Source organism: Erithacus rubecula (genome assembly GCF_903797595.1).
Source record: "Erithacus rubecula genome assembly, chromosome: 21".
Taxonomy (NCBI): domain Eukaryota; kingdom Metazoa; phylum Chordata; class Aves; order Passeriformes; family Muscicapidae; genus Erithacus; species Erithacus rubecula.
In genome coordinates, this window is record NC_136673.1 from 9,771,902 (window position 1) to 9,799,244 (window position 27,343).

The window sequence follows — 27,343 nt, forward strand, 5'->3', positions numbered from 1 at the left end:
GTGCTCTGCATCCCTGCTGAGCCACCAGGGGCTGTGCCTGCTCCTGCTCACGTGGGGTTTGTCACAGAGTTCTGCCTGCCCTAGAAATACTCTGTGCTTCCAGCCACGGCATCCTGGCTGCTTACAGCCACGCCTCAGAGCCCAGGGATTGCTGCAGGCAATCCCTTTGCATGTTCAGACATTTCATTCAGACATTTCATGGGGAAGGGGCAGAGAGGGAGGTCTAGAAAAGAGATCAGCCGAAGAAGTTTGTTGCCCAAAATGATGGGTGCAAAGTGCCAAACTCATCAAGTCCTGTGGAGAGGCAGGGACACAGTTCTTGTAAGACTCTGGGTGCTGCCAATACTCTGATATTCTGGGAAAGCAGCAGTGCTGAGCTGAGGGCTGTGCTGGCATCGTGTGCTGGCTGTGAGGACACTGTGGAAGGGGTGGGTGTTTTGTGCAGTGAGCAGGAGCAGCCATGGGGTCAGGTTTAACACCAGTGCACTGTCCTCTCCCAGCTGGGAGGGACAATTCTCCAGGAACTGGAGTCCTGAATGCATCTGCCTCAAAAAGAGATGAAGGAGCTGCAGGATGGCAAAGGCAGCAGCAGAAACCAGGCTGGGGATGTTGCTGCTGCTCTGGCTCAGATTTGGGCTCCAACAGGATGCTCACACTCTCAGGATGCTCATCCTCTGGGATGTGAGCACAGAAGGGGTGCAGCACCTAAAATAACCTGGCAGGAGGAGAAATCTTTCTTGGGCCTCAAATTGGAAAAGGATTTGCTGATGTGCCAGTCTGCCACTTTGTTGGGTTCCTAACTGGAGTTTTCCAGGGACAAGCTCATCTCTGCCTGCTGCAGAGGTGGTGTCAGGACAGCAGCACCCCAGCTGGGCCCTGGGGAAGAGGGGCTGCAGTGTTCCCACTGCTGGAAAGTGCTGTGCCTTGTGTGTCTGCCCTATATGCCAGGCTGTGATAATCCCAGAAATCTGCCCTCAGGATTGCCCCAAAATAACCCAAACCTCCCTTCTTGCAATCCTCTTACCATCTGGGAAGCCAGATAAATTTTCCCAACCTGATTTCATTTCTTTAGTTCCACAGGCAGCCTCAGCCTTGTGGGTTTTCTGTGTGCATATGTTACCCTTTTGCCTGGAATAACTGTCTAAGCACGTGTTTGGATTTGAATATCCAGCCAAAGGCAGACCCTAGTGCTGGCAGACTGAGATTTGTGATGGAGAACGGTGTTAAATTTTAAAAGAAAGTCATTAACTCCCAGGCCAACCAGCTGAATGGGCAGTTTGCTGGAGACTCCAACAAAACTGCAGGTTAAGGTCAGTCCCGGGGCTGGAATGTGAGGAGGGAAGTTAGAAGGAGTTGATTCCTTCTGTTGGGAGCTGAGAGAACAGGGCTGTTGCATCTCCTCTCAGCTTACAATTTAATTTGTACCTCCCCAGACTGGAACTTTGTTCCCTTGGGACATTTATATACTGGTTTGGGTTTGGATTTCCCCCCTCTCCTGCAGTGGTACCACGATCAAGAGCTCGTGGCAGTGAAATCCCAGCCTGGACATTGCTGGGGAGGATCCTGAGCCTGTGTGGGAGCCATGGAGCAGCTGGGAGAGCCAGAGCTCACACGTGAGTGCTCAGGGATTCCTCAGTGCCTGGGCAGGATGGATGATGGATGGGTGCATGGGTGATGGATGGGTGATGGCTCTGGGCTGCTCATGGGAGCCAGATGCTGCTGGCTGGAGGAGATGAGGGTCTGTATCTCCCCTGTGCCTGTTGTGGGGGGCAGGAGATGCCCAGATCCACGTGGGATTGTGTTTGATATCTGTGCTGCAGGATGGAGTGGATTTGAATCTCCTGGGTTTGTGTGTTAGGAGGGATTTCTGCAGCCAGTGAGCTTCAAACCCTCTGGGAGATGGGTGGGGGAAATTTAATGGCCTGGGAGTCCTACAGAGACTCTTTACTATAATTTATTTATTATTATTTTGAAAGCCCTGTCTCCTGGGACTCTTTCACTCAAAGCTGTGAGACTGCCTGCTTTAGCAGGAGAGACACAGCATTTATTACTGTCCTGTTTGCCTCTTAAAAGCCTTTTGCAATGAAGGCATGGAGAGAGGAGGCTTTGTGTGAGCCTGGGGAGCTCCTGGGAGACAGGGGGAGTGTAAACACCTCTGTGTGCTGGGAGAGCTGCTGAGAGGAGCCACACAAATTATGGTGCTGTGCTGTGACAGGGACCAGGACACGGCAAGGCTGGGCAGGTACAAACTCTGCTCCCACTCCAGAGGTTCAGGACACCTGGGATTGTGGAGGGAATTGTTTGCTGTTTGCTCAGGAGGCTGCTTGGTATTGTCTGTCCCGTGGGCTGAGCTGTGCAGTGGAAAAGGCAATCCCAGATTGGTTTGTTTTTTCCCAAGGGCAAATAAATTTGCTGGGAAAAAGCTGGGTGGCAGATGGAGATCACTGGGAGTGTCAGCAAATGGATTCAGCTGAACAAATGAAGAAGAGTTTTTGATTATCCTGAAAGCAGGAACATTTAGAAGTGCCTTAGAAATGACCCTGAGTCCCTGAGCAGGGCCAGGACTGTGTGTTGGCTCCTGCTTGTCCAGGACAAAACTTTGGCATCATTTACCTATTTCTGTGGGGCTCTGGCATCAGCAGAGCTTCTGGGGCACATGGCCAGGGACAGAGGGGGACAGAGGCAGGGTTGTTTTTCAACCCTCCTGCCCAGGAGGTGACAGCAGCACTGGCTGTGACCCCAGGCAGTCCAGGGCCTCTCCATCTGCATTATAAACACATCCATGAGAAGGAGTTTGAGCCATTGTGAGGTTTTTCCACAGATCCCAGGGCTGGGATGATGAGGGGTCCCCAGACCCTCCCTGTGGGCAGGATGGGAGAGATAAATACACTTCAGTTCCTCTCCCAGTGCTGCCTGTTGAGGATGGGATGAAAATGAGGGTGGCATTAAAGGGTTCATCCCCACCCCAGCTCTATATCCTGAGCCCTCTTGCCTTTCATGGCCTGTCACATTTTGGAGGAGCTCTGTTGCTGATGATGCTGTGCTGAGCTCAGGACTTTGCTGTTGGGAAGAGCCAGAGGTGCTCCCCTGGCTGTGGCCCTGTCTGCAGGGAAAGTGTGGAGCAGGCCATGGGGATGTGTTTTGGAATGCCAGGGTGCAAATATCAACTTGGGCAGCTGGGACAGGCCACTGTGGGATGTTGTGGCACTGGCTGTGTGCCTGGCCAGGCTGGCTCCTGGCTGGAGAGGCTGCCTGTGGTGCAGAGATTGCTCCTGCCTGCTGCCAAGGGACCCCTTCCCTCTCTGTATTCCCCTCCTTGTGCTTCTGGGTTTTGCTGGCTGCATTAGTCCCTTTCTCAAGGAGCTGCAAAGCAGCAGTGCCAGATGTGGGAAGGCAGGTTCCTGTTCTGGGCAGAGCTGCTGGAGCCTTTCCCCTCCTGCACCCACCACATTCCACCAGACCTCACCCTGGGCTTGCTGTTTCCAGTCCCTGGCAGGAGTCACAGCTGTGGCTTCCTGTGGGTTACCAGGTCCTGAAGGATTCCAGAGGCTGCAGGGCAGCCCTGGGAGCTTTGGGGCCACCAGGCAGAAGGAGAATGCAGGTGGTGGCCCAGACTTGCAGGGATCAGTGTCAGCAGCACCTTCTGCTCACCCCCACACCTCTGGCACTGCCAGCTGGGGAATGGGGATCCAGCTTCCCCTGGATCAAATCCAGCCCTGGTGGGAGGAAAGGCAGAGGTGCTGGAGCTGCTCAGGAGCTCCTGGTGCTGTCTCACAGATGCTTCTGCTTGCTGCCACATCCTGCCCTGCATTTTGATGAGGGCAGCAAAGGCCACTGCTGTGCTGGCCAAACATGCAGCAATTACAGAACAAATCCCATCTTTGTTCAGGGCCCCTCCTCACCCCACTCTGATCCCCATGGCTGGAGACACAGGAGGCGATGGGGAGCTGCAGCCCAGCTGTGCCCACAGATGTGCCTGGGGCCTCTTCCCTTGGGCTGTGGGTGCAGGGAAACCAGCAACACAGCATCCATGGGGATGGATCTGGGTGCTTTCAGGGCTGGAAAGGGACTCTCACAGCCTGAGTGGACTCAGCTCTGGGCCTTTTCTGCCCCTCTGGTCACTGAGCTGCACATTACCCTGCTCCCATCCTGGCTCGTGCCTCGCTGCTGTGCTGTGGGAAGGAGGGAAAAGGAGGTCCCTGGCCCCTTCCCACCAGGAAAGCAGGAGCTTTGCACAGGAGCTGGCAGCAGAAACCCTGCCAGGCCTTCCCTAGCTCTGAACACCCCTGAGGCACCAGACCCTGGGCAGTGCTGGCTGGCTCTGGCTGGGTGCCTGCCCAGACCCCTGCAGGGTGCCAAGGTCAGGCTGACACTGCAGCCCCAACAGAGCTGTGCTCTCTGTCCAGCCACCTGCTGGGGTGGCTTTTGTCTCCAGCAGTGCCCAAAGGGGCTTGGATTTATGGCAGTGGTACAATAGGTGTCTGTGGCAGTGATGGATTGGGCTGTGCAGAGCATTCCTCCTTCCTTCCCTCCCTTGTTTGCTCTGTCCCTCCTGTTGCTTTTCCTTCAGTTTCAGGCAGTTTTGCTGGTGAAAGTTCAGCTGAATCAAACCAGTGCCCTGCCAAACTTTGGGGGGAAAGACAGCTTTTCTAGTGAGCAAACAGCCTTTCCAAGCTGCTGCCTCTGTCTAGGGGCTGTGAAGATGGAGTTGCAGATATTTTGGGGTACCTGGAGGCACTGGGCAGGGTGTGGTAGGTGCTGTCCATCTGTCCATCCTGTACACACTGGCACAGGCTGAGGGGCACCTCCTGGCACCAAAATCCCAGGTCAAGCTCTTTTGGATTTCCAGCTGCTGGGAGTGTGGCTCCACCAGGGGTGAGGGACAGAGCTCTGCCCTTTGAGGGAGGTCACCTGGGACTCCAGGCTGGCTCTGTTTTAGGGGAAGTGTAAAACACCTCTGCTGCACTAATCCTACCCTGCTCATCTCTGCGGAAGAAGCCTGGGCAGATGTTTCTGATCCTGCAGTCACTGGGCTGTGCTGGCTCCTCTGCTCTGTGGGGGCTGGGAGATCTCTCCACCAAGGCTCCCAGCACTGGGTCTGTGCACTTTTGTCTGTCTCACCATCAGACCCTGTGGCAGGTTTGGATGGCTGTGAGTGAGGAGGGCCAGGCTGGGGCTGCTGCGGCTCTGTCAGGGTGCTGGACATGAGGAAAGCACCCAATTCCCCCTTTTGTGTAGCCTTCTCTGAGCCCCAGCACATCAGCAGTGGTGGGCTGGAGCTGGTCTGAGCCAGAGTCTTGCAAGAGTGTCCAGCTCTGGGGCCACCCACAGAAGGACAAGGAGCTGCTGGAGAGTCCAGAGGAGCCCATGAGCTGCTGCGAGGGCTGGAGCCCCTCTGCTCTGAGCCAGGCTGGGAGAGCTGGGGGTGCTCACCTGGAGAGGAGAAGGATCCAGGGAGAGCTCAGAGCCCCTGCCAGGGCCTAAAGGGGCTCCAGGAGAGCTGGAGAGGGACTGGGGACAAGGGATGGAGGCACAGGACACAGGGAAAGGCTCCCAGTGCCAGAGGGCAGGGCTGGATGGGATATTGGGCAGGAATTGTTCCCTGGCAGGGTGGGCAGGGCTGGCACAGGGTGCCCAGAGCAGCTGTGGCTGCCCCTGGATCCCTGGCAGTGCCCAAGGCCAGGCTGGACACTGGGGCTGGAGCACCTGGGACAGTGAAAACAGGAATGGAACTGGATGCTCTTTAAGGTCTCTTCCAACCCAGACCATCCTGTGATTCTAAGCCTGTCCTGAGCACCCAGTTCAGGACAGCATCCCCAGCTGCTTACGGATTAATAAAGCCCTGGCAGGACTGGTCATCTGTTTTAATTAAAATAAATCTGTGCTGAGCAGAGCTTCTGGGATGCACTTGGTGTGTGGGATGGGAAGGGCCATTCCCAGGGCTGCAGCTGGGACTCCTGCCAGGGGTGACTCCCTCTGTACGTGGCTCTGTGTCCTGCTGGGACACTGCATCCAGTGAACTGCCATCGTTGCTCTCCTCTGTGCTCTCACGGAAGGCTGGGGCAAGGTGCAGACAACCCCCGTGGAGGTAAAGCTGAGGGTACAGCAGAGCCTGTGATGTCCCTGCTCCCTGTCCTGCCGTGTCCTGCTCTCATCTCCCCTTTTCCGTGGCAGGGACAGGGCAGAGTCCCCCGGTGCTGGAGCCCCTGCCGGCAGGGAGCAGGGCTGGACAATCCCCGCTGCGGGGAGCCCCGGGGAGCAGGAGGAGGATCAGCCGCGCCCGAGTGAAAGGGAAAGGTGAGTGAGGGGCGGGTGCTGTAGGCCAGCCGGGGCTCAGCCTGCCCACGGCTGCCTGCAGGGTGGTGGGGGGTCTGTCCAGCTGCTGCACAGGAGATCCGGGACAGCCCAGCCTTTGGGGAGGGCTTTTCCCCAGGAAACCATCCCCATCATTCCTCCACACCCTCCGGACCGGTCTCAGCCCTGGTGCCTCCCGGTGGGCTGTGCTGCAGCTCCCAGAGCGGGGGTGCACTGCCGGCTCTTGGGTGATGGGGTGGGCAGCTCTGGGGTCCCGGCACTGTCTCCATCCCGGCACTATCCCCATCTTAGCACTGTCCCCATCCCTGACACTGTCCCCATCCCGGCACTGTCCCCACCTGTCACTGTCCCCATCTCAGCCCTGTCCTCATACCTGTCACTGTCCCCACCCTGTCACTGTCCCCACCTGGCACTGTCCCCATCTCAGCCCTGTCCCCATCTCAGCACTGTCCCCACCTGTCACTGTCCCCGCCCTGGCCCGTGGCCGCAGGTGCGCTCCCGTCCAACCCGCGGGGCCGATGGGAGCCGCTGCATTCAAACCGCGGCGGTTGTTCCGTGTCCCATGGAAACCCCGCTCCCTGCGGGCTCGGCTCCAATCCCTGCCGCTCCCAATCGGAGCTGTGCTGCCATGGAGCCCGGCAATGTGCGCAGGGTCTCTCTCTGCTCCCGCCGGGCCGGTCCCGTCCTGGGAGCCTCCTTCTGCCTCAGCACGTTCGGTAAGCGCGGAGCCCGGGCTGGGGGAGCCCCGGCTGGGGGAGCCCCGGGAATGCATCCCGGCTCGGGGAGCTGCTCCTCGGGGGAATCAGGGCCGGGCAGCAGCTCCAGCCCGCCGGGCCCGCAGCCAGGAGCGCCCCGGTTCAGCCGGGGAAGCGCTCTGCAGGTGTGCCGTGCCCAGCTCGTTCTGCCCCTGCATGGACACGGGCTGGGGAGGGCTGGCTGGAGCTGTGCCCCGTCAGGGCAGAGCCCCAGTTTCCCTTTTGCTCCCTGGGGCTCTTTCTGTGGCTGCCTCGGGTGTGCAGCGGGGCTTTGAGCTCTGCGGGTGGAGCTGGCCCGGCCCGGGCCCGGCTGCGAGCCCCGAGGGAATTTGGGTGTCTTGAGTCTGGCTGGGCAGCAGAGGCACACCCAGGGCAGCTGGGTGCCCTTTCTGGGTGCTGCTTTTTAAGCAGCAGTTTTGTTTCCTTTCAAAGTTTCTCTTGTTCTTGTGAGCAGAGCAGGGGTCATGCATCCCTTCCCAGGGATGCTGCTCCTTCCCAGGGATGCTGCTTCTTCCCCTTTTGGACTTCTGAGTGCCAAACTGCTGAGGACAGCCTGAAAGCTAAAATTCTCCTGGTTTTGTGTCTAGGATATAGGCCAAATAATGTGGGTTCTGTGGTGCCTCCTAGCTCTGTAAGTCCAGGCCAAACATCATCAAACATCATCAGTTTCCCTCACGGGCTGAGCATCACTGGTGAGATGTGGAGTTGTGTTCAGAGTCTGGCAGGACAGAGTCAGCACTACCTTCTCACTGAGGGTGACCAGGAGAGAGTCTTCCAAAGGGCTGGTGCCAGGGCAGAGATTGTAGATGGTGATTTTGGGGTGCCTTGTGCCCATGGGGACCTCCTACCCAGGCAGGATCTGACACTGTGACCTCTGGCAGGAATCCCCACTGGCATTTGCACCAGTGGTTCTTGGCTGTCCCAGCCAGGGCCAACAGTTTTTCCTACAGTAAAGCAGAAAAGCATTTAAGAAGAACCCAAAATTTTCCATTTGTCAGAGACCATCAGTAAGGAACAGGTTTCCCTGCTGGGTCTGATCCCATAGGAGGTTGCCCAGTCCCCTCCCTTAGCCTGGCAAGCTTCTCTCCTGGGTGGGAACCTGTTTGATTACCATCTTGTGCTTGTTCATGCCCATTTTCCCCTGCTCTCCTTGTGCCAGCTTTGTTTCTTGGCATGAATTGCCTCTCCTGGCCCTGTGGGTCTGGTTGGATGGGGCTGGGAGCTCTCTGTGTTACATCCCTGCAAGCCTGGCTGAGTCCTGCTCTGTGATGAGATTCTCACCCAGGAGCTGCATGTGGGTTCTCCCTCTGTCCTTCTTCTGCATTTACTTGAATTGATATTAACCTTTCATTAACAGAGAGGACCTGGAGAAGCTGTGCCAGGGCCTCTCTGCTGGAGCTTGTTCCCCTCAGTTCCTGTTAGGGATGTACAGGAGATAAATCCAGGGGAAAAGGTTGTTCTGACCCTCTGCACTTGGGTAGAGGTGGGAATGCAGCCCATGAACCATCCTTGACAGGGACTATGCTCCTGCCCACCCAGGTCTGGCACCAGGTCACTGCTCTGCTCACCTGACAAAGTGCCTCAGCTTTGTCTGAGGACAGACATTGGCACAGCAAATCCCTCCCACCAGCTCCAGCTGGATCATTCTTCCAGGAGCAGCTTCCCTCTCTGATCCTGGCCCTACACAAGCCAGTGAGTGTCTCCCAGTCCTGAGCAGGGGTCAGACAGGGGCTGGACCATGCTGGGGTGATGATTTGTCCCTTCATGTGCTTGGGAGACACTCAGGAGCAAATGGCATTAAGAGGGAAATGTCCTCTCTGTTCCTTACAGAACTCCCAAACCCTGCTATGGCCAATTTGTGTTTCTCCCCAGAAAGGCAGAGCTGCCCCTCTTCTCCCTGTTCTCCTACCCTTGGTGCTGTGCCAGGGGCCTGTCCCCACAGCAGTGACACACACAGAGCACAGGGCTGGGTGACCCCCTCCCTCACTGCTCAAAGCTGTGAGCCCTGAGCTCCCCAGGAGCAGCCCCAGCCCTGCCCAGGGCAGGACAGTCCCCAAACTGGCAACCCCCCAATTTACCCAGCACAGAAACTGCCCTTCTTCTTCCCCTGTCTCTTCATTCCCCCAACTCCTGCTCATGCTTGGCTACTCTGGGGCAGTTTCCTTCTGTGTGTGCTACCAGTGCAGCAGGCAGAGGCTTCCCAGAGCCCCAGAGATGTGCAGAGGGGTTCCAGCCTTGTGCCTGAAGCCTGGAGGGGGAGGGTGACACTGGGGACAGCGTTCTCTGTGTTGCAAACCAGTGTTAGAGCTGTCCTGACTCATCCCACTGGGCTCCTCTCTTCACTCTCTCACCTTGCACTTGTCCAAATGCACACAGACACCATTTCCACGTGTCCATGCACACGTGAGCTGTTCAGAGGTTGGACTGTTTTTATTTTAATGAGTGAAAAATGTGTTCTCTGAATTGTTTCAGGTTAAACAATCCCATCAGATATCCCCTCCCAAGCAAGCCCCAGCCCTTGGGTGTGTCTTTGGCAAAATCTAATGTTGGGTTTTAACTTGCAAGATGTCTGTGTATCTGTACATTATGTTTACTTGCCTGTAAATGATGTTTACTTACTTGTTTGTTGTTCTTTGTAAACTGGGGAAGAAGTGAAAATGGGATGTTTTGCTTTGGACTAAAGGAAACATTGTACCAGTGATGGTTTCAGTCTTTGGATTCTCCAGGGGTGTTGGGAAATGTTTAGTTTTGGGTTGATCCAGAACAGTGACATGATTAGAGACCCTTGAATGCCATTCAATTCTGCACATCCTATCTAGGCTGGCAGGTCCAGCTCCCAGGGAACCTTCAGGGAGGACATCCAGAGGGAGTCAGCTCACCCTGCACCCCTTAACCAGCACACCAGACCCTGGCAAACACCCTGGGCTGAGCCTTCGTGCCAGTCTGAGCCTTGTGGGGAACTTTGGGCTGATGCAGAGCTGCCAGTGCATGGAAAAGTGAGGGAATGGGTGTGAGCAGGCTGGCAGAGCAGTAGTGCTGCCCCGGGTGCTGTCCCCTCCCTGAGCAGGGCACACCTGGGCTCTCCAGCACTGACCTGCACAGGGACTGGCACCTGCAGGCTTTTGGGGCTGGCACCTGCAGGGTTTTGGAGCTGGCACCTGCAGGGTTTTGGAGCTGGCACCTGCAGGCTTTTGGGGCTGGCACCTGCAGGGTTTTGGAGCTGGCACCTGCAGGATTTTGGGGCTGACAGCAGTGCTGACCTCCACTCTGACCCTCTGTGAGCTGGGATGCTCCCCCTCAGCTCCCTGCCTGGGCTGGGGGGCAGGGTGTGCCTGGCCCTGTGTGAGCCTTGCAGGTGGGGGTGGGTGAGTCCTTCACCTGTCCTTCACCTGTCATTCAGCCTGTCCTTCAGTCTGTCCTTCAGTCTGTCCTTAAGTCTGTCCTTGACCTGTCCTCCAGCCTGTCCTTTACCTGTCCCTGACCTTTCCTTTAGCCTGTCCTTCACCTTTCCTTCAGTCTATCTGTCAGTTTTTCCTTCCCCCTGTGCCCCTCTGTGCCCAGCTGTCCCTTCCCTGTCCCCAGGCCAGCTGAAGCTCTCCATCGAGGTGCGGGGCCGGTCGCTGGTGCTGCACGGTGAGTGTGACCCTGGGACATCCCAGAGTGATTCCAGAGCCACAGGGGGCTGGTGTTGGGAACAGCTTTGGAGCTGGGAATGACTCTGTGGTGCCATGGCACAATTGGGAGCTCTTGGATTAAGAAACCAAACTGAAATTTGCTGAGACCTTCATTTCAGGGTGAACACTGTGTTTGCATCCATGTGTATAAATTACTTTTCTTTTATTCCATATGAAGAGAAAAAAGGCAAATACAATCTGGGAAGTCTGAAATGCTTTGTCTCTACCAAAACTGTTTGCCACATTTGCCAGGATTTCCAAACTGTTCTGTAACCTCCAAATGCTGCAGTTTTAAACTCCAGCAATGTTTCTTTAACGAATGTTTCATCAGAGGCACCAATGGGAGTGTCAGAATTATCTCTTTTTGGGGAGAAACACCTGTCTGAGGGTCTGGCCCAGGATTTACCCCAAATCCCTCCATCTGGAGCAGCCCCAGTGTGAGCTGGGTGTGAGTAAAGGTCCCTGGCACATCCCTGGCACATCCCTGGCACATCCCTGGCACATCCCTGGCACATCCTTTGCCCCAGACAGTCACAGGGTCCCTGCAGCAGCATTGGGGCAGTGTCAGGATGCTGCTGATATTTCACTGGATGGTCAGGATGCCATTAATATTTCACTGGATGGTCAGGATGCTGTTGATGTTTAACTGGATGATCCATTTGGCTCCAGGGAAGGCAGAGCAGGGCTGGGGGCAGTCAGGCACAGGGAATGCAATTTGCCATGTGGATGCTGAGCTGCCTCTGCCACCCAGCTCACCCCCAGGCTGTATTGATAGCATGAGAGTGTTAAAGGGGAAGTACAACAAACACCTTGTCCCTGTCTGAGTGGGCTCAGCCCCACAGGGAGGGATCACCCTGTGGAGCAGAGCAGTGTGGGGTGGGAAGGTGCCTTCCCTGCTGCTTTGGGCTGTGACCATTTCATTTTTTTTCCAGTCATGGAAGCAAAAGGTCTGATGGGAACAGAGTGCCGTGTGTGTGACTCCTATGTGAAGGTGGGTTCTTCTAGGGCTTTGCTCAGGGAGCTTTGTGCTTTTTTTGAAGAATTTTGTGGTTGGCTCCTCCAAGCTTGCTCTACACTGTTTGTCCCTTCCTCTTCCTTCCCCATCCTGCTCTGGAGGAGCATCCCCAGCATGCAGGAGCTGGCTGGGCCCTTGCCCAATACTGGACAGCTCATGAGTTTTGTTGGCTGTGTCTGCATGAAGTAGAAAAAGGGAGGACAGGACCCTGCTGAGGGCTGTGTCAACCATTAAGTGCAAGAATTAATGTCCCAGTGGGTGCCCAAAGCCTGGTGGGGATATTTGTGGCACAGGGAGGGTGTCCTGCTAGGATGTGCACAGTGCAGGGAGCAGCTCCCAGAGAGGGGCTGCGAGTCAGACCCCAGCCAGCTGCCCTTGTCTGCATCACTCCTTGGTTTTCTGCTCTTTTCCCTCCCTCCCCTGCCCTGAGCAGTTTTGTAATGCAATGACCTGACAGGCAGAAGGGTGAAGTGATCCCAACCAGCCATGAGCACGGGTTCAGCAGGATCTTTGTGCTCAGCCATCCATACATGTGCCTGTGCCAGGCTCCTGCCATGGCAGCTGGGGCTGCTGCATGCTCTGGGAATGTTAACATGGCTCTGGGAATGGTAACGTGGCTCTGGGAATGGTAACGTGGCTCTGGGAGTGTTAACATGGCTCTGGGAATGTTAACATGGCTCTGGGAATGGTAACATGGCTCTGGGAGTGTTAACATGGTTCTGGGAATGTTAACATGGCTCTGGGAATGTTAATGTGACTCTGGGAATGGTAACATGGCTCTGGGAATGGTAACATGGCTCTGGGAGTGTTAACATGGCTCTGGAGTGTTAACATGGCTCTGCGAGTGTTAACATGACTCTGGGAATGGTAACATGGCTCTGGGAATGTTAATGTGGCTCTGGGAGTGTTAACATGGCTCTGGGAATGTTAATGTGGCTCTGGGAGTGTTAACATGGCTCTGGGAATGGTAACATGGCTCTGAGAGTGTTAACATGGCTCTGGGAATGTTAACATGGCTCTGGGAATGGTAACATGGCTCTGGGAGTGTTAACATGGCTCTGGAGTGTTAACATGGCTCTGGGAATGTTAACATGGCTCTGGGAATGGTAACATGGCTCTGGGAGTGTTAATGTGGCTCTGGGAATGTTAACATGGCTCTGGGAATGGTAACATGGCTCTGGGAGTGTTAACATGGCTCTGGGAGTGTTAACATGGCTCTGGGAATGGTAACATGGCTCTGGGAGTGTTAACATGGCTCTGGAGTGTTAACATGGCTCTGGGAATGTTAACATGGCTCTGGGAATGTTAACATGGCTCTGGGAATGTTAATGTGGCTCTGGGAGTGTTAACATGGCTCTAGGAATGGTAACATGGCTCTGGAGTGTTAACATGGCTCTGGGAATGGTAACATGGCTCTGGGAATGTTAATGTGACTCTGGGAATGGTAACATGGCTCTGGGAGTGTTAACATGGCTCTGGAGTGTTAACATGGCTCTGGGAATGTTAATGTGACTCTGGGAGTGTTAACATGGCTCTGGGAATGGTAACACACTTTGTTTTCCTCCCAAAGATGTCCATTGTGCCAGATGCTGACTGGAAGTGCAGGCAGAAGACAAAGACTGTGCCAGACAGCAAAAATCCTGTGTTCCACGAGCACTTTGTGTTGTGAGTATGGCAGGGCAGAGGCAGCTCTGTGCCACCCCCAGCACTGTCACACAGAGCAGGGGGCACCCTGTGCCTGCTGTGCCAGGGCTCCCTCCCCTCGCCAGGACCCTGTTTGGTTTTGCTTTGTGGTCTCTAATAAACACTCAGCACGCCTGAGCAGCTCTGCTGCTGAGATGAGGAGTGACAGACATTGTTCTGCTGGTTTTTGTAGCTCAAGTGCCTTGAACTTCTGGGCAGAGCTCTGCAGAGCTGTCAGCACACACAGCATGGTAGCACTGCTCCTGCATGCTCTGACTTTCTTGCTGGGCAAGAGTTGGACAAACTCATTCCATTTCCTAGACCTGGCACCTGCAATAGAGTGAATGAGGAAGGTAAAAGGGTTTCCTACAACTCCAGCATGTCTCTGGAGGGGAAAGGAGCTGCATGACTTAGTGTTTGAGTAGAGCTTGTCACTGCTGTGGAGGTTGTGCCAGCCCTCTGACCCGTGCAGAGGCTGATTTGGCACTTTGGGTGATGGTTTCAGAGCATGAACTGTGGCTTGTTCCTTGCTTTCACCCTGTGATGTTGGATGTGTGCAGTCCTGCAAGGTTATTTACCCCCTGAAGTGCATGAGTGTTGTCCCTGCACCTGCCCAGGAGAGGTCACATCCCCTTGCAGGTGTTTGTCAGGAAGAAGCAGATTGCTCTTTGGGGAGGTGCTGCAGTGCTCTGTGCAGGGACTGGAGGAGAAGAGCTGGCTGTGAGGAGGCTGAGGAGTTTGTGGCTGTGAGGGCAGCCCTTGCTGAGTACTCCTGGGGAGGCTGATGGGCTGTGCCTCTCCTTGTTACAGCCCAGTGCAAGAGGAGGATGAGCAGAAGCGTCTCCTGGTCACAGTGTGGAACAGAGAGAGGAATTCCAGGTAAGGGGCTGCCAGCTGTCATAGGACCCTTTTCAGATGGGGCTGTTGAGACCCTGTCCCCTGCTCTGGTGAGCTTCCTCAGGGCCCTGACCTCAGGGCTGCTCTCTCAGGGTCAGGGATGGGCTCACACTCGTGGGCAGCCAGTGCTGGTGAGCACCACGGGCAGGAAACCCTGCCCTGGGCACTCTGTTGCCATCAGCTGGGCCAGCACTTAAACCCTGCAGCCCCTGGTGCCTGCACTGCTGGCCAGAGCTGGGTGGGGATGGGTGGGCTGGGACCTGCCCTCCCTCTGGGGACAATGCCCCCAGTGGGCTGTCACCCTGCAGGCTGTGCTGCCAGCCCAGGCAGGTGCCAGCTGCCTCCTTGGCCGAGCTCCTGCCAGCACCAGGAGGTGACCAGGGTGCTCCAGCCCTGCTGCAGCTGAGCCCTGTGGTGACACAGTGCCTGCTCACACCACAGGGACAGGGACATGCCCTGGGCACTGCCTGGCAGCCAGCATGGGCAGGGATGGTCAGGGGCTCCCTGCAGAGGGTGCTGGGGGGGTCTGCTGCTTCAGCAGTGCCTGAGCTCTGGCTGTCCTGCAGGCAGAGTGAGCTGATTGGCTGCATGAGCTTTGGTGTGAAGTCCCTGCTGTCCCTGGACAAGGTACCAGTGTCCCAGTCAGGGTGTGGGGTGTGGCTCTCTGGGCTCGGTGGGTGGATGAAAACAGGCTTTTCCCACCATGGGAGAAGGCACCTGGGGAGTTCCCTGCTCCTGTTCCCAGTATGGGTGGCCAAGGGAGATTGAAGTTTGTGTGGTTGTTGGAGGTGGGTGGGGAGGATGCCAGAGAGGGTACAGGGGATGTCACTGCCCTGGGCAGGGGCACAGAGGTGTCCCCAGCACATGCTGGCTGCCCAAGGGTGACATCTGACACGTGGGTGAGTGGGTGTGATGGTGGGACACACTCAGGAGTCAGCCTGATCCCTAGCAGTGGGCAGATGGGCAGAGGACACACACAAAGGGTTTTTGGCAGCTCCTGCAGGAATTCCATGACAGAATGGCTGTCCCTGCTGCAGTGGGTTGGTCACAGTGCTGCTGCCCCAGCCTGGCTGCTGCTATTAGTACAGCTGGCTCTGCCTTCCTCTGCACAGGAATGCTTCATCCCAGCAGCCAGCAGGGAGGGATTCTGTCCCTGGGCAGCAGAATATCTCTGGGCAAGCTGGGGAGTGTCAATACACCCCCTGAGTTCACAGAATCACAGAATATCCTGAGCTGGAAGGGATCCACAGGGAGCATTAAGTCCAAGTCCTGCACAGACAATCCCACCCTGTGCCTGAGAGCATTGTCCAAATGCGCCTTGATATTTTCAATTTCCTCACTTGAAGTGTGGACATTTTCTTCATGGCAGGAGACTAAAAAGGAGCTGGTGGTGGTGGTGGGCTGAGAGGTAGGTTGGGAGGTGGCTTAAGCATGACCTCCTCTGAAATTTGGACAGGTGAGGTGCAGCTTTTTTAAAACACTGTGGTGCTCCAGGGACCTCAGCAAGGCTGAGATGAGGTCCTGTCCCCTGGCTGCTGTATGAGACTGCTGGATATCCCTCTAAAAACCTGGGATTTTGTTGCTTCAGTGCTGCTCATTCCCCCCTTGCAGGGAGGATGGGATTTCAGCTGTTGCTGAGAGAAGGACTCTGTGTGTGTGAGCAGGTCTGGGCACCTGTGTGTGCTGTACCTGGGGCAGCTCCTGCCCTGGCTGGGTGAAAGGGGCTGAGCACCTGCCCCTGCCTACACAGCTGCTTCCCTCCCCACAGGAGATCAGTGGCTGGTATTACCTCCTCGGGGAGGACCTGGGCAGGACCAAGCACCTGAAGGTGGCCATGAGGAGGCTGAAGCAGAGCACAGGTGTGTCCCACCACGGGAATATCCCAGGGGGGGTTGACAAGGCTTGGAAGAGGAGTCACTCCTGTCTGAGCCTGTGTGGAGCAGCCCCAGCCCCATGGGCACTGCTCAGCCTGTGGTGCTCAGTGGACACTGGGATCCCAAAATCTTGTGGGGTGGAGATCCTGGCTGGTTCAGCAGTCCCTGCTGTCCCCTTCAGCCTCACTTCTGGGGCAGGGTGGGGACCCCAGCCCTGCAGCCACATCTGTCCTTGCTTGGCTTGTCCCCATGCTGCCTCCTGCCTCTCACACTTGGGGCTCATTGCTGTGCCACCCTCTCCTTGCCCCTGGGGTCTGTGCTGGGGGCTGGGAACTTTCTCTCCTGCCTTGGCCTTGCAGTGCTGCAGGCTGGGGGAGCAGAGGGTGGCACGGGCAGGGTGGGACAGCAGTGTCACCGTGTCTCAGAGTGCAGCCAACCCCAACTGCTGCCTTCAGGGATGTGCCCATGACATGTAAAGGCCTCATGTGCAGTGTGGGGTTGTCAGATGTGCTATCACATGCTGGGGCCTTTTCCTTTTTAAAAATCCTTTTTGAAATAATTTCAGAGGTCAAGCTGGGAAGTCCAAGTGCAGCCCGGGAGGGGCAGGACGCTGTGACCCTGCAGCAGCTGAAGGTGGGTGTGGCAGGGTGTGACCCAGCCCTGGGAAGGTGTGTGCTGTGTGCCTGTGGGTGCAGGGGACAGTGTTTAGTGAGGTGATGCTGAGGTGATGCTGTCACCCTGTCACACCGTGGCTGTCTCAGGCAGCTGTTACCTCAGTCAGGCCCAGCTGGTGAGGGGTGATTTGGGTGCTAACCCCCATTGCCTCCCGTTTTTCCAGTGTACTCCCACTCAAGACAAAGCCCCGCTGGGATGGCAGGGCTGGGGCTGGCAGGCTGCTGCCCCACACGTGGCTCCATGTACACCTCTGCTCCTCTCCTCTCCTCCCTCCAGGACCGTGTGCTCTGGGAAGGGGAGGGCCCGTGCTGGAGCCGGGTGATTTATAGGAGAGGCAAGGATGGGAAATGGGAACACAAACACACGGTCTGCATGGGAAGCGGGGCTGGGGCGGCCCCGTGATTTATCTGCGCCGCGTTCCGCCCGCGCTTCCCTCAGCTGCATTTGCAGTTATTTTGTTACAGAGCAGGGCTGAGCAAAGCAAACAAAGCCAGCGCCCCTCTCCTCCCTTCCTCCGCGGCTGCCGCCACTGACTTGAAAGGTGGTGGCTGGAAGGAAGGCTGCTCCTCCTTCCAGCGCCAGCTTCATCCCTAGCCCTAGCCCCATCCCCATTCCCCATTCCCATCCCCATCCCAACTCCATCCCCATCCCCATTCCCCATCCCCAGCTCCATCCCCATTCCTCATCCCCAGCCCCAGCCCAGGACAGTGCTCTCGTGGCTCTGCCACTGCTGCTTCCCTGGGAATGCTGAGGTTCCTCAGCTCCCTCCCTGGTCCTGCCACCCCAGCCACTGTGCAAGAGAACTTGGATTTTGGGTTCCCTCCAGCCTTTCCTCCTTCGTCATTCCCCTGTAGGAGTGTGGAAGGTGTTTTCTTCTCCATTGAAAACCCCTCTCCAAGGAGTTGTGCCCAGCTCTGGCAGTGGGGCAGCTGAGCCTCGCTGGGTATCCTGCTGCTGGCTGTACTCAGAGCTCCTCTTGGCCTTTAATTCCCAAATTCCACCATGGATGCAGCTCAGCTGACCTCGATGCTTCCCCCTCGGTGACTTAAGAGCACAAAACACAGGGACGTGCATATCCTCTGTGTCTGTGCTTTCAAAAACAAACTCTGCTTTTTATTTTATTTATTTTTTTGCTCCTGTAAACCCAAACCTCTGATTTTTTTACGAGCGTGGAGCCGTGTCTTTCATGGAGCGAGGCTCTCACAGCCAGTGCCTGTGAAACGCCGCTCAAACATCCTCCAAGTGTTTGTGAGAATGTCGCAATAACAAAGCGCTCCGTGCGCCTGAAGAATGCCACGGGAACAAAAGCCACATCAACAGAGCCGGGACTGGGGAATAGCAAAGAGTTGACAGGAATTTTAATATAAAACTCTCTCCCTTCCTCGTCAGAGAGGGTTTTCAGGAAGCCTCTGGCTTATCGTGGAGCGGCACGCAGCGCTCGCAGGGGCCGGGGAGGTGAAAGGTGGCTTCCTGCCATTCTTCTGCAGAGCTGGGTTCCCATGGGCGGCCGTGCCAGTGTCACTGGGGCTCCCTGCGCGCCGCGAGCAGCCGCGACTCGCCGCGGCCGCGGGGCTTGCGCGGGCTGCCAGCCATGAACCGCTTCCATGGACTCTGCAAGGTGTGCTCGGAGCCGAGGTACAGGCAGGTCTGTATCTGCCCTGCCACCAGCCCTGGCACAGCCTTGGCTGCATTTCTGGGTGCCTGGGAGGTCTCTGGGCTCTGCGGGTGCTGCTTGTCAGGCATCGACTCGATATCATTAAATTTGTAAATTATAGTGAGGGTAGAACATCTTCACATGGGTGCCTGTGGCTGGTCCTTGCCTGTTGCTGCAGTGGAGGGGTGCTTTTTAAATATATAGAAATTATTTACATATATAAATATAATATATATATTTACTATACAACTTGCAGGTAGCATGCTGATGGTAACAGTGTTAAGCTGCAAGGTGTTGTCTTGATTTCCCTCTTGTTAGAGAAGAAGCAGGCACAGCAGGCTATTAGTGCCTCTTTTAAAAGATTTTAGTGTTTTGGGGAGCTGGCAGTGCTTGTTTCCTGAGAAGTAGTTTGCTGTGCTGGTTCCAGTTCTCCCAGTGCACAATGCCAGGTGCCTCTTTTCCATGTGCAGGTCCCACTCTTCTGCATTTCAAAGAAATATTCTCTCCATGGTCTGGATTGGGACTTTCAGCTCAGGGTCAGCTTCTCCCTGTGCTCCCGAGCTCATTGTTCAGGTTATTCCAAAGCTGCTGTGGGGGACAGCAAATACAAAAGCAGCAGAATTCCAAACTCAATTGCCCCCTTCTTGCCAGGGCTGTGGTGACCATCTTGTGCAGGAAAGCTGCTCTGCCTTGGCTGATTAACAACTGACTTTGCTTTGTTTCTTCGATCTCCTCAACTCTTTAATTTGAAAATTTCCTCTGCATTTTTTGACAAAGTTTGGGTACAGCAAGCCTCCCCAGCCACCTCCCAGCTCATGGCAGATGCTCATAGTTCTTTAGTTCTGTGCATGGCAGCAAAAATGGGCAAAAAATGGGCAATAACTGCCAGTGATGGCCGTGGTGGTGGGAGCTGAGGAGCATCAGCAGGGAGAAGCTGCTCTGCAGTGGCACAAGGGCAGGTGAGGGGCAAGGGCAGCCAGCTCAGGGAGAAGGAGACCTGACACAGGGGAAACCTTGGGATGGGAAGTGCCTGTGGAGTCTCCATGGTGGGAGAGATGTGGGCTGGATCGTGTGCTTGGTGTTGGAGACAAAATCCTAGGCTGTGGAATATCCTGAGCTGGAAGGGACTCAGAGGGACCATGGAGTCCAGCTCCTGGTTGGACTGAGCTGTGAAGTTCATTCAAAGATGCAGAGCCACCTCTTCGAGGAACCAGCAAACTCCAGAGAAAAATAGTCAGTGTAGTGGGACTGGATTTGTGTTTAGATCCTGCCAGGGCAAGCCAGTTTCTCTTTTGGAGCCTGATTTTATGCTGAGCAATCACACAGGGACGAGGGAAATCTCACTGTCTTTGCCCTCCTGTGGAGTGAGGAACCATATCACTCCTTGGCAACTTCTGCTGAATTCCTCATCTTTCTTCTGCCTATTTGTTCTCAATATAATGCAGGTCAGATGCTGTATTTTTAATTTTCTTCTCTCTGTCAGTAAAACAAGCATCTTGACTAATGTCTTGGGGGCTAATCAGGTATTTACAGGATCTGTCACGCTGAGCTGCTGCTGGAAGCCAACATCAAAAAATAAGCATCATTTTATTAATAAGCTCAATGCTCCTCGAATCAGGAGGAGAAATGAGCCTAAATCAACCCAGCATACATCCTCTCCAAACTCAGCAGGGGAAAACACCCTCAGCCCAGGGAAGGGGGTGATGCACACAGATGTCTGGAGGACAGGAGCGTGCTGAGCTCGCAGCTCTCTCTGGAGCAGGGGAGTGCTGCTATTTCTGTCTTCTCCAACAGGAAATGAAATGTTTAAATGACTTGCTTAGAGAAGTCAGTGTCAGGGCCAGCCTGCCAGGTTTTCCTTTCAAATGGATTCTCAGACCTTTCCTTACACTTGGAAGAGTTGAATGTGCTAAACAAACTCCTTTTGTGGCATTCCAGAGACCCTTGGCTCCAACTGGCACTGCCCTTTAGCACCCTTTATCCATGGGGTCACAGTGAGATGTGCCAGCGTTTCCAGAGGTGTGGGACAGTGTGGGAGTGAGGGACATCATCCCACACAGTGGCTGCTGTCCCCTCTGACAGCTCTGCTGTCTCCCTGCAGATCACCATCCCTCGGGGCACTGACGGCTTTGGCTTCACCATCTGCTGTGACTCCCCAGTCCGTGTGCAGGCAGTGGACTCTGGTAAGAGACTGGATCCTTTTCATCCCTCTTGATTTGAAGGAATTATTGCTCCTGTTTTGCTTCCCAGAGCTGGTTGTGATTCTGGAGCTCCCACACCTTGCAGGGCTCTGGGTACCTCCAAGAAACTTCATTAACTGAATTCTCTGTTGCCTCTAATGAGGTCAGAGGCCACTGGGTTAGCACTGTATAACTATTTTCCAGTGTTTTGCAGTAATTGGCAGAGATTTTCTTCCCTTCCCTCTCCAACCTGAGAACTGCCTGTCTGGTTGATTGACCTTTGGAAATCATTTGGGGAGAAAACAGGAGGGGGGAGCAGGATTTGGGAATCCTCAGTTCCCTGAATAGTTTCTCTTGCTGTGGACCTGTGGGATGGACTGCTGTCTCCAGTGCCCTGTTGCTCCCCACTGCACCCCTGGAAATACGGGAAGTTCATGCAGTAGCTCTGGGGGAGCCCTGGTGTCTCTGTCCTGGTGCTCTGTGTGTGACTGTGCTGCAAGGTGAAGCTCCAGGCTGGTTGACCCCACTTCATTTCCAGGCGTGGGTGTCAGATGGGGTTTGAAGGGGGGGTGAGTGGTGCAAGCTGTGGAGCTCTCTGGGTGCCTCCAAGTTCCAGGGCTTGTTCTCCTCCTCCCACTCAGCCTCCTGGCTGGCAGGTGACTGGAATTTGTCCCTCTCAGGTGGCCCAGCAGAGAAGGCAGGTCTGCAGCAACTTGACACGGTGCTGCAGCTGAATGAGCAGCCTGTGGAGCACTGGAAATGTGTAGAGCTGGCACACGAGATCCGGTGAGTGTTCCCCAAAAACCCCAGGGCAGGGAGAGGTGGTTTGAGGGAGCCCAGGGCAGGGCAGTGGGTGCATTGAGTGACTGGGAAAAGGAAAGCTCTGAGGGAAGCAGGACACTGGGAAAAGATTCCCTAGAGGAGAAGTATGGCAACAGATGTGGGGTTTCTTTCTGACCCCCAGATGCTCTATAGCACCAGAGCTCTATAGGCTCCTGCTCTGAGATCTTGGCTCTTACTTGTTGAGTAATCTTAATATAAGCAAAACAGCTAATAGTTAAAAAGGTTGTTTATTACAGAGCACATCTTATTACAAAGCACATCAAAAGGCAATAGCAAAAGCAATGGCAAAAGCAGCAGCAGTAAGTGAATGGCTAGAAGCCCTGGCAAAAGACAATAGCTAAAAGCTGAATGGCTGAAAGCCTCTGGCTAAAAGCAGCAACTCTCCCAATACATAGTCTTATATAGGGTTTCCCCAACAATCTAAGATGCAAGCTCAGACCACCAGTCTTTAACCTATTAGAATTCTAGTTTCTTAGCTCACCAGGTTACGTGTAACACTACACATACATTCTATCGTGTTCTATCTGAGAAATATAAGCAATATTCTTACTATAACTCTATTATGTCTAAGTCCTGTCTACAGCTGTGGGCTTGGAGCCTCTACTGAAGATATCACTATGTTTGTAACCTTCAGTAGAACACAAGCTACTACTGTGGAATCCAGACCTTTTACTCACTAAAAACATCAGAACTCACTGTAAGACTTATTCAATCCCTGCACTCCGATCCCTCTCTGAAGAATTCAGAGAGACTCACTGGCTCCAACAGAGAAGGAAGGCTGCAGGAACGAATTCTCTGGAGGAGAAGGAGGGATGGAGGGGCTGGGGAGCAGGGGAGAGGGGCAGAGGCTTTGGAGGGAGGAAGGGCTGCAGGGCTCGTACCTGGACACGGATGCTCCAGCCCCGATCTCCCCGCCCATCAATCCCATCCACTTTCCCGTGCCAGGAACTGTCCCACAGAGATCATCCTCCTGGTGTGGAGGCTGGTGCCGCAGGTGAAGGCAGCACAGGAGGGCATGACCCGCCGTTCCTCCTTCAAATCCTCCTGCGAGCTGCAGTCGCCGCCGCAGAAGCGGGAGAAGAGCGGCGCGGTGCCGGTGCGGGCGGAGCAGCGCCGCAGCTGCCACGTGCTGTACGGCAGCTCCGAGGGGCTGGGGCTGCACTCCTGGGACAGGGACAGCGAGCTGGGCAAGCGGGGACAGAGCACCCTGCCCGCCCTGTCCCGCCTGCCCTCTGCCGCAGACCACAACTACATCATCCTGGCTCCTCTGAACCCTGGCAGCCAGGTAGGGCTCCGTGCTGCCGCCTCTCCTGGCCCTGCCTCAGCCTCACCCAGCCTCATCTCTAAAGATCTGCCAGTTTCACAAGCTTGCCTCTGTGCCTTGCTGCAGCTTTCACTGTTTTCCTGAAGCATTTCCCTGCTGCCTCCCCTCAGGGCTCACCCCGGGGCTATGGGGAGGATGTGGGGTGTGTTCCCACTGCTCAACACCACACTGCAACTCATTGCTCTCATTTTCTGCTGCAAAAATGCTGTTTTCCCCTCTGAAGTGCTCTGGCTTGGCTGGGTTTGGCACCTTAACTGTTCAGCTGGTTGTTGTCACTGAGGCCTGCTGCAGGTGATGTGTGTGTCCCTCTGTCCCTTGCAGCTGCTGAGGCCGGTGTACCAGGAGGACAGCTCCACTGTGGGTGAGTTGTCCCTGTGCTGGGAATGCTGCCCAGAGCACCCAGCTCTGAGCTGCACCATCAAATCCTTGTCCTGAGCTCGTGGTTTGAGGGCAGGAGAGCCTGGGGATTTTGGGAGGGATCATCTTCCCTCTGTGGCTCAAATCCAAAAGCAGAGGGGAGGGTGAGTCTCATGTGAGAAGGTCTGTGGAGCTCACAGAGGCTGCTGGGGACTTTCCATCAGGCCAGGATGAGAGGGTGAGGTGTGAGAGCTCTGAGCATCGTGGTTCCCCACGTGTCCATGACGTGTTTCCCTCCTCAGCCAGGAGGCCCTGCTGGGAAAGCTGAGTTCCTTCAGTGCCTCTGGGGTTCATTCAGTGCCTTTGGGTTCCCTTTCAGTGCCTCTGGGGATCCTTTCAGTGTCTCTGGGTTCCCTTTCAGTGCCTCTGGGGCTCCTTTCAGTGCCTCTGGGGCTCCTTTCAGTGCTTCTGGGGTTCATTCAGTGCCTCTGGGGTTCATTCAGTGTCTCTGGGGTTCATTCAGTGCCTCTGGGGCTCCTTTCAGTGCCTCTGGGGCTCCTTTCAGTGCCTCTGGGGCTCCTTTCAGTGCCTCTGGGGCTCCTTTCAGTGTCTCTGGGGTTCATTCAGTGCCTCTGGGGCTCCTTTCAGTGCCCCTGGGGTTCATTCAGTGTCTCTGGGTTCTTTTCAGTGCCTCTGGGGTTCATTCAGTGTCTTTGGGTTCCTTTCAGTGCCTCTGGGGTTCATTCAGTGCCCCACAGGGAGGGTGCCTGTGCCTCCCATCAGTGCCAGCAGCAGTGCAGCTGCTTGTGCCAGCTTTGGGAAATATCCAAGCCCTAGGTGCTGCAAAGTCTCTGGGCCAGCTCTTCTCAAAAAACCTTTGGAACATAAACTCATAGCATAAACCAGACCTGTGACAGGTGTGTGTGGGATGCCTGGAGCTCCCTGGGGATGGTTGGATTTGTGGGAACAGTGGGCTGGGGTGGTGGCAGGGCTGGGCACTGCAGGAATCCATGTGGAATACCCCTCATGGATTTGGGAGCTCTGGAGGCTGTGCTTGCACCCTGGCCTGTCTGGATGCCCTCAGGGTGAGCTGTGCACCCTTAGCAGAGCTGAGCTCTTGGAGGAGAATGGATCCCTCAGCATTCCCTGTCTGCTGAGGGCACAGCTGGAAAACCTGGTGCTGTGTCTGAGGTGGGACAGTGTCCAGAGGAAGCCAAGTGTGGGGCTGGCAGAGCCATGGGGAGCAGGAGGGAGCAGCTGTGGGTGCCTGGCCCCTGTGCCTTGGGTGCTCCAGCCCTGGAGCTCTGCAGCCAGGAGAATTTTCCACTCCCAGCTGCAGGGGATGTTTTGTTCTGTGGATAATTGCAGCTCTTTCCTGCTGTTTGTGGAGCCTGTGAAAAGATGAGCTGGACCACAGGGACTTGTTCTTACAGTGGGGTGGGATGTGAAAGGCTTGGGCTTCTTCCCATAACAAATTGTTTATTTTTATGGGTTTGTTTTTAATTATTTAGTGTTAAGTTCAGAGGGAGGAAGGTATCAGTTGACCTGAGCAGGGATGAAGTGTGGCAGCACAGAGCTGCACAGCCAGTGACAGGAGCTGACATCTGGGTGTGTTTCTGTGGTAGAACCTGTGCAGGTGATTATTTCCTCTGATAAAACAAGGTGATTTAGGGATAAGAGCAAAAGCGAATCCTGAACAGCTCAGGCAGATCTTATCTGCACTGTGCTGAACTGTGTCTTGGGCTTTGATGTTTTCTGCCAGTGCAACCAGGAAAAAGGGAAAATGGCAGGATTAATGCACTTAGAGGTGGGAACAACCTCTTGGGTCACGAGGGTCCCCCCAGCAGAGGCAGCAGCAAACAGCTGAGCTGGCTGCCCAGCCCAGCACTGCTGCCCCTGCTGCCTTTATCTGGCAGTAAATGTGCTATTTCCTAATGCTTAATGGAATATGTAATGCTGGGCAGGTTTGTGTATTTGCTTTGGACAAGACCTTATCTGCCCTGGGCCATGGTCAGGAGTGTTTTGGCTCATTTCTGCCTGGGAAGGCTCTGGGCTTCTGTTACAGTAAAAAGCTGCTGTGGTGGGAGCAGAGGCTCTGGGGTGGCTGCAGGGAGGGAAGAGGGGAGCTGGGGGTCCCTAGGGAGGGAAGGAGGGATGCTGGGGGTCCCTAGGGAGGGAAAGAGGGATGCTGGGGGTCCCTAGGGAGGGAAGGAGGGAGCTGGGGGTCCCCAGGGAGGGAAGGAGGGATGCTGAGGGTCCCCAGGGAGGAAAGGAGGGATGTTCATTCCTGTTCCTGAGACATCCCTGTGGGGGAGAAGGAGAATGCTGCAGCTCCTCACCTGGATATGTTCAATCCCAGTGGAGAGCTCTGCCTGCAGCCCCGAGCTGGCTCAGTTCAGGAGGAGGGAGGAAGGAATGCATTGATTTTTCAGTGGGGTTTCTTTTGAAGATGTGTAATTTTGGTTGGAGAGCCATTCAGTTCCTGTTGGAACTGTTGCCTGTGAGTTTTAGGCAGAGCACAGGTTGCTGGTGTCCAGCAGGATGTGGTCTGGGCTCTGCTAGAGCAGCTGAGGAGGGAGTGTGCAGGATAAAGCCTCCTGCAATCCCTCCTTTGAGTGAGGATAACTCTTCAGGAGGAGGTGCAGACTGAAAACCAGTCAGGCTGTTTGGACCTTTTCCAGCCCCAGAATGTAATGCTGAAAAACAGAGGATGATGTGATGCCAGCCTCATGAACAATGAGGTCATCCTTTATAAATACACCCGATGTCTGAATACCCAGCACTGGCAGCAGCAGGGATTGATCCCAGCCATGAATGTGTTTGCAACTTCTGCCTCTTTCTCTGGCACCTCCAGCCTCAGAATCTTCTGAGAGCTGTGATCAACCCACTGCCACTGTCAGGACATTCCTGCACTTCCATGCCCAGAATCTAGAGCAGGCAGAGCTTGTGTGGATAAAAATGTTGGAGTTTTTTTTTTTTTCCTGGAGCCCCTTTAGGCCCTGGCAGGGGCTCTGAGCTCTCCCTGGAGTTTCTCCAGGTGAGACCCCCAGCTCTGCCAGGGCCTAAAGGGGTTCCATCCTCCCCTGGATCTCTCCAGCAGCTCCAGATCCTTCCTGTGCTGGGCCCCCAGAGTGGGACAGAGCACTGCAGGTGGAGACTCAGAGGGCAGAGCAGCTGGTGGGATGTGTTGGGTTGGAGCAGAGCTTGCTGTGGCCTCCCTGGGGTCCTGTTTGTGCCCTCCCAGCCGTGTCTGTGCTGCTGGTGGCACCCACTGCAGTCCTTGGGCCACCAAGCAAGGGGCTCTGGAGCAAAGTCACCCAGGGGCATCTTGATTCCCACTAGAAAAAGTGGAACCAGTGCTGTTATTTCATGAATCCCTGGGATACCTGGATAGCTGAGTGATGCCTGTCCCTGCAGCTCTTGGCTCCAGCAGCTTCCCAGGATTTCCAGCCTGGGAGAACAGGACCAAGCCTGAGTGAGCTCCCCTCATCCTGTGTTTCCTTCTGCCTCCTCTGTGCACCCAGGGAATGGCTGCAAAGGGAAATCCCACACGGGCTCTGGGAGGAAATCCAGGCTGATGAAGACTGTGCAGACCATGAAGAGTTATGGGAATTACCAGAACTGCACCATAGTGAGGCCTCACATCCCCCATTCCTACGGCACCTACGTGACCCTGGCTCCCAAAGTGCTGGTGTTCCCCATCTTTGTGCAGGTCAGTGCAGCTGGGATGTGACCAGTGCCCAGCCTGGGCCAGCCAAGGATCTTCCAGCAGGATCCCTGTCATCCTCAGCCCTCCTCTGGAGCTGGCTGTGCTTGCCACAGTGTTGGGGCTGTCTCAAAGGGAGCTGTGTCCTGCCCAAGCAATTCTAGGATGGGTTTTTTTTTTTCTCCTTTTCAGCTTTCAAATCTGGTCCTTGGTACTTGCTTGGGTCAGGAGGAGATGTCCCAGCTTTTGGACTTCAGAGATAACTTTGGAATTGTAGATCAGTGTGACTCTTCTGGAGGGTTTTTGTGCTGTCAGTGTGTACAACAAACAAAGGGGTTTTAGTTTAGCTGGTGCTCACACTAAAATTTGGGGAACCTGTGCCAGGGCCTCA

At 55.2% G+C, this 27,343-nt stretch overlaps 1 protein-coding gene across 4 annotated transcripts in view; it reads left to right on the forward strand.

Moving 5' to 3' along the window:
* Positions 1-1,554: 1,554 nt before the first annotated feature.
* Positions 1,555-27,343, forward strand: part of RGS3 (regulator of G protein signaling 3) — a 76,295-nt gene continuing 50,506 nt past the window's right edge. Inside the window, exons 1-14 of one of the 4 annotated variants that reach the window (XM_079324078.1) lie at positions 1,555-1,613; positions 6,175-6,297; positions 10,653-10,703; positions 11,677-11,735; positions 13,330-13,424; positions 14,253-14,321; positions 14,906-14,966; positions 16,108-16,198; positions 16,779-16,846; positions 20,644-20,725; positions 21,403-21,508; positions 22,511-22,850; positions 23,211-23,250; positions 26,771-26,958. In XM_079324078.1, the coding sequence (XP_079180204.1) occupies positions 1,583-1,613; positions 6,175-6,297; positions 10,653-10,703; positions 11,677-11,735; positions 13,330-13,424; positions 14,253-14,321; positions 14,906-14,966; positions 16,108-16,198; positions 16,779-16,846; positions 20,644-20,725; positions 21,403-21,508; positions 22,511-22,850; positions 23,211-23,250; positions 26,771-26,958 (1,404 nt within the window). In that variant the 5' untranslated portion in view covers positions 1,555-1,582. Of the gene's footprint in view, positions 1,614-6,174; positions 6,298-6,808; positions 7,032-10,652; positions 10,704-11,676; positions 11,736-13,329; positions 13,425-14,252; positions 14,322-14,905; positions 14,967-16,107; positions 16,199-16,778; positions 16,847-18,459; positions 18,534-20,643; positions 20,726-21,402; positions 21,509-22,510; positions 22,851-23,210; positions 23,251-26,770; positions 26,959-27,343 lie in introns of those variants that run through there. The other 3 variants (XM_079324079.1, XM_079324080.1, XM_079324081.1) reach the window with 3 other exon arrangements.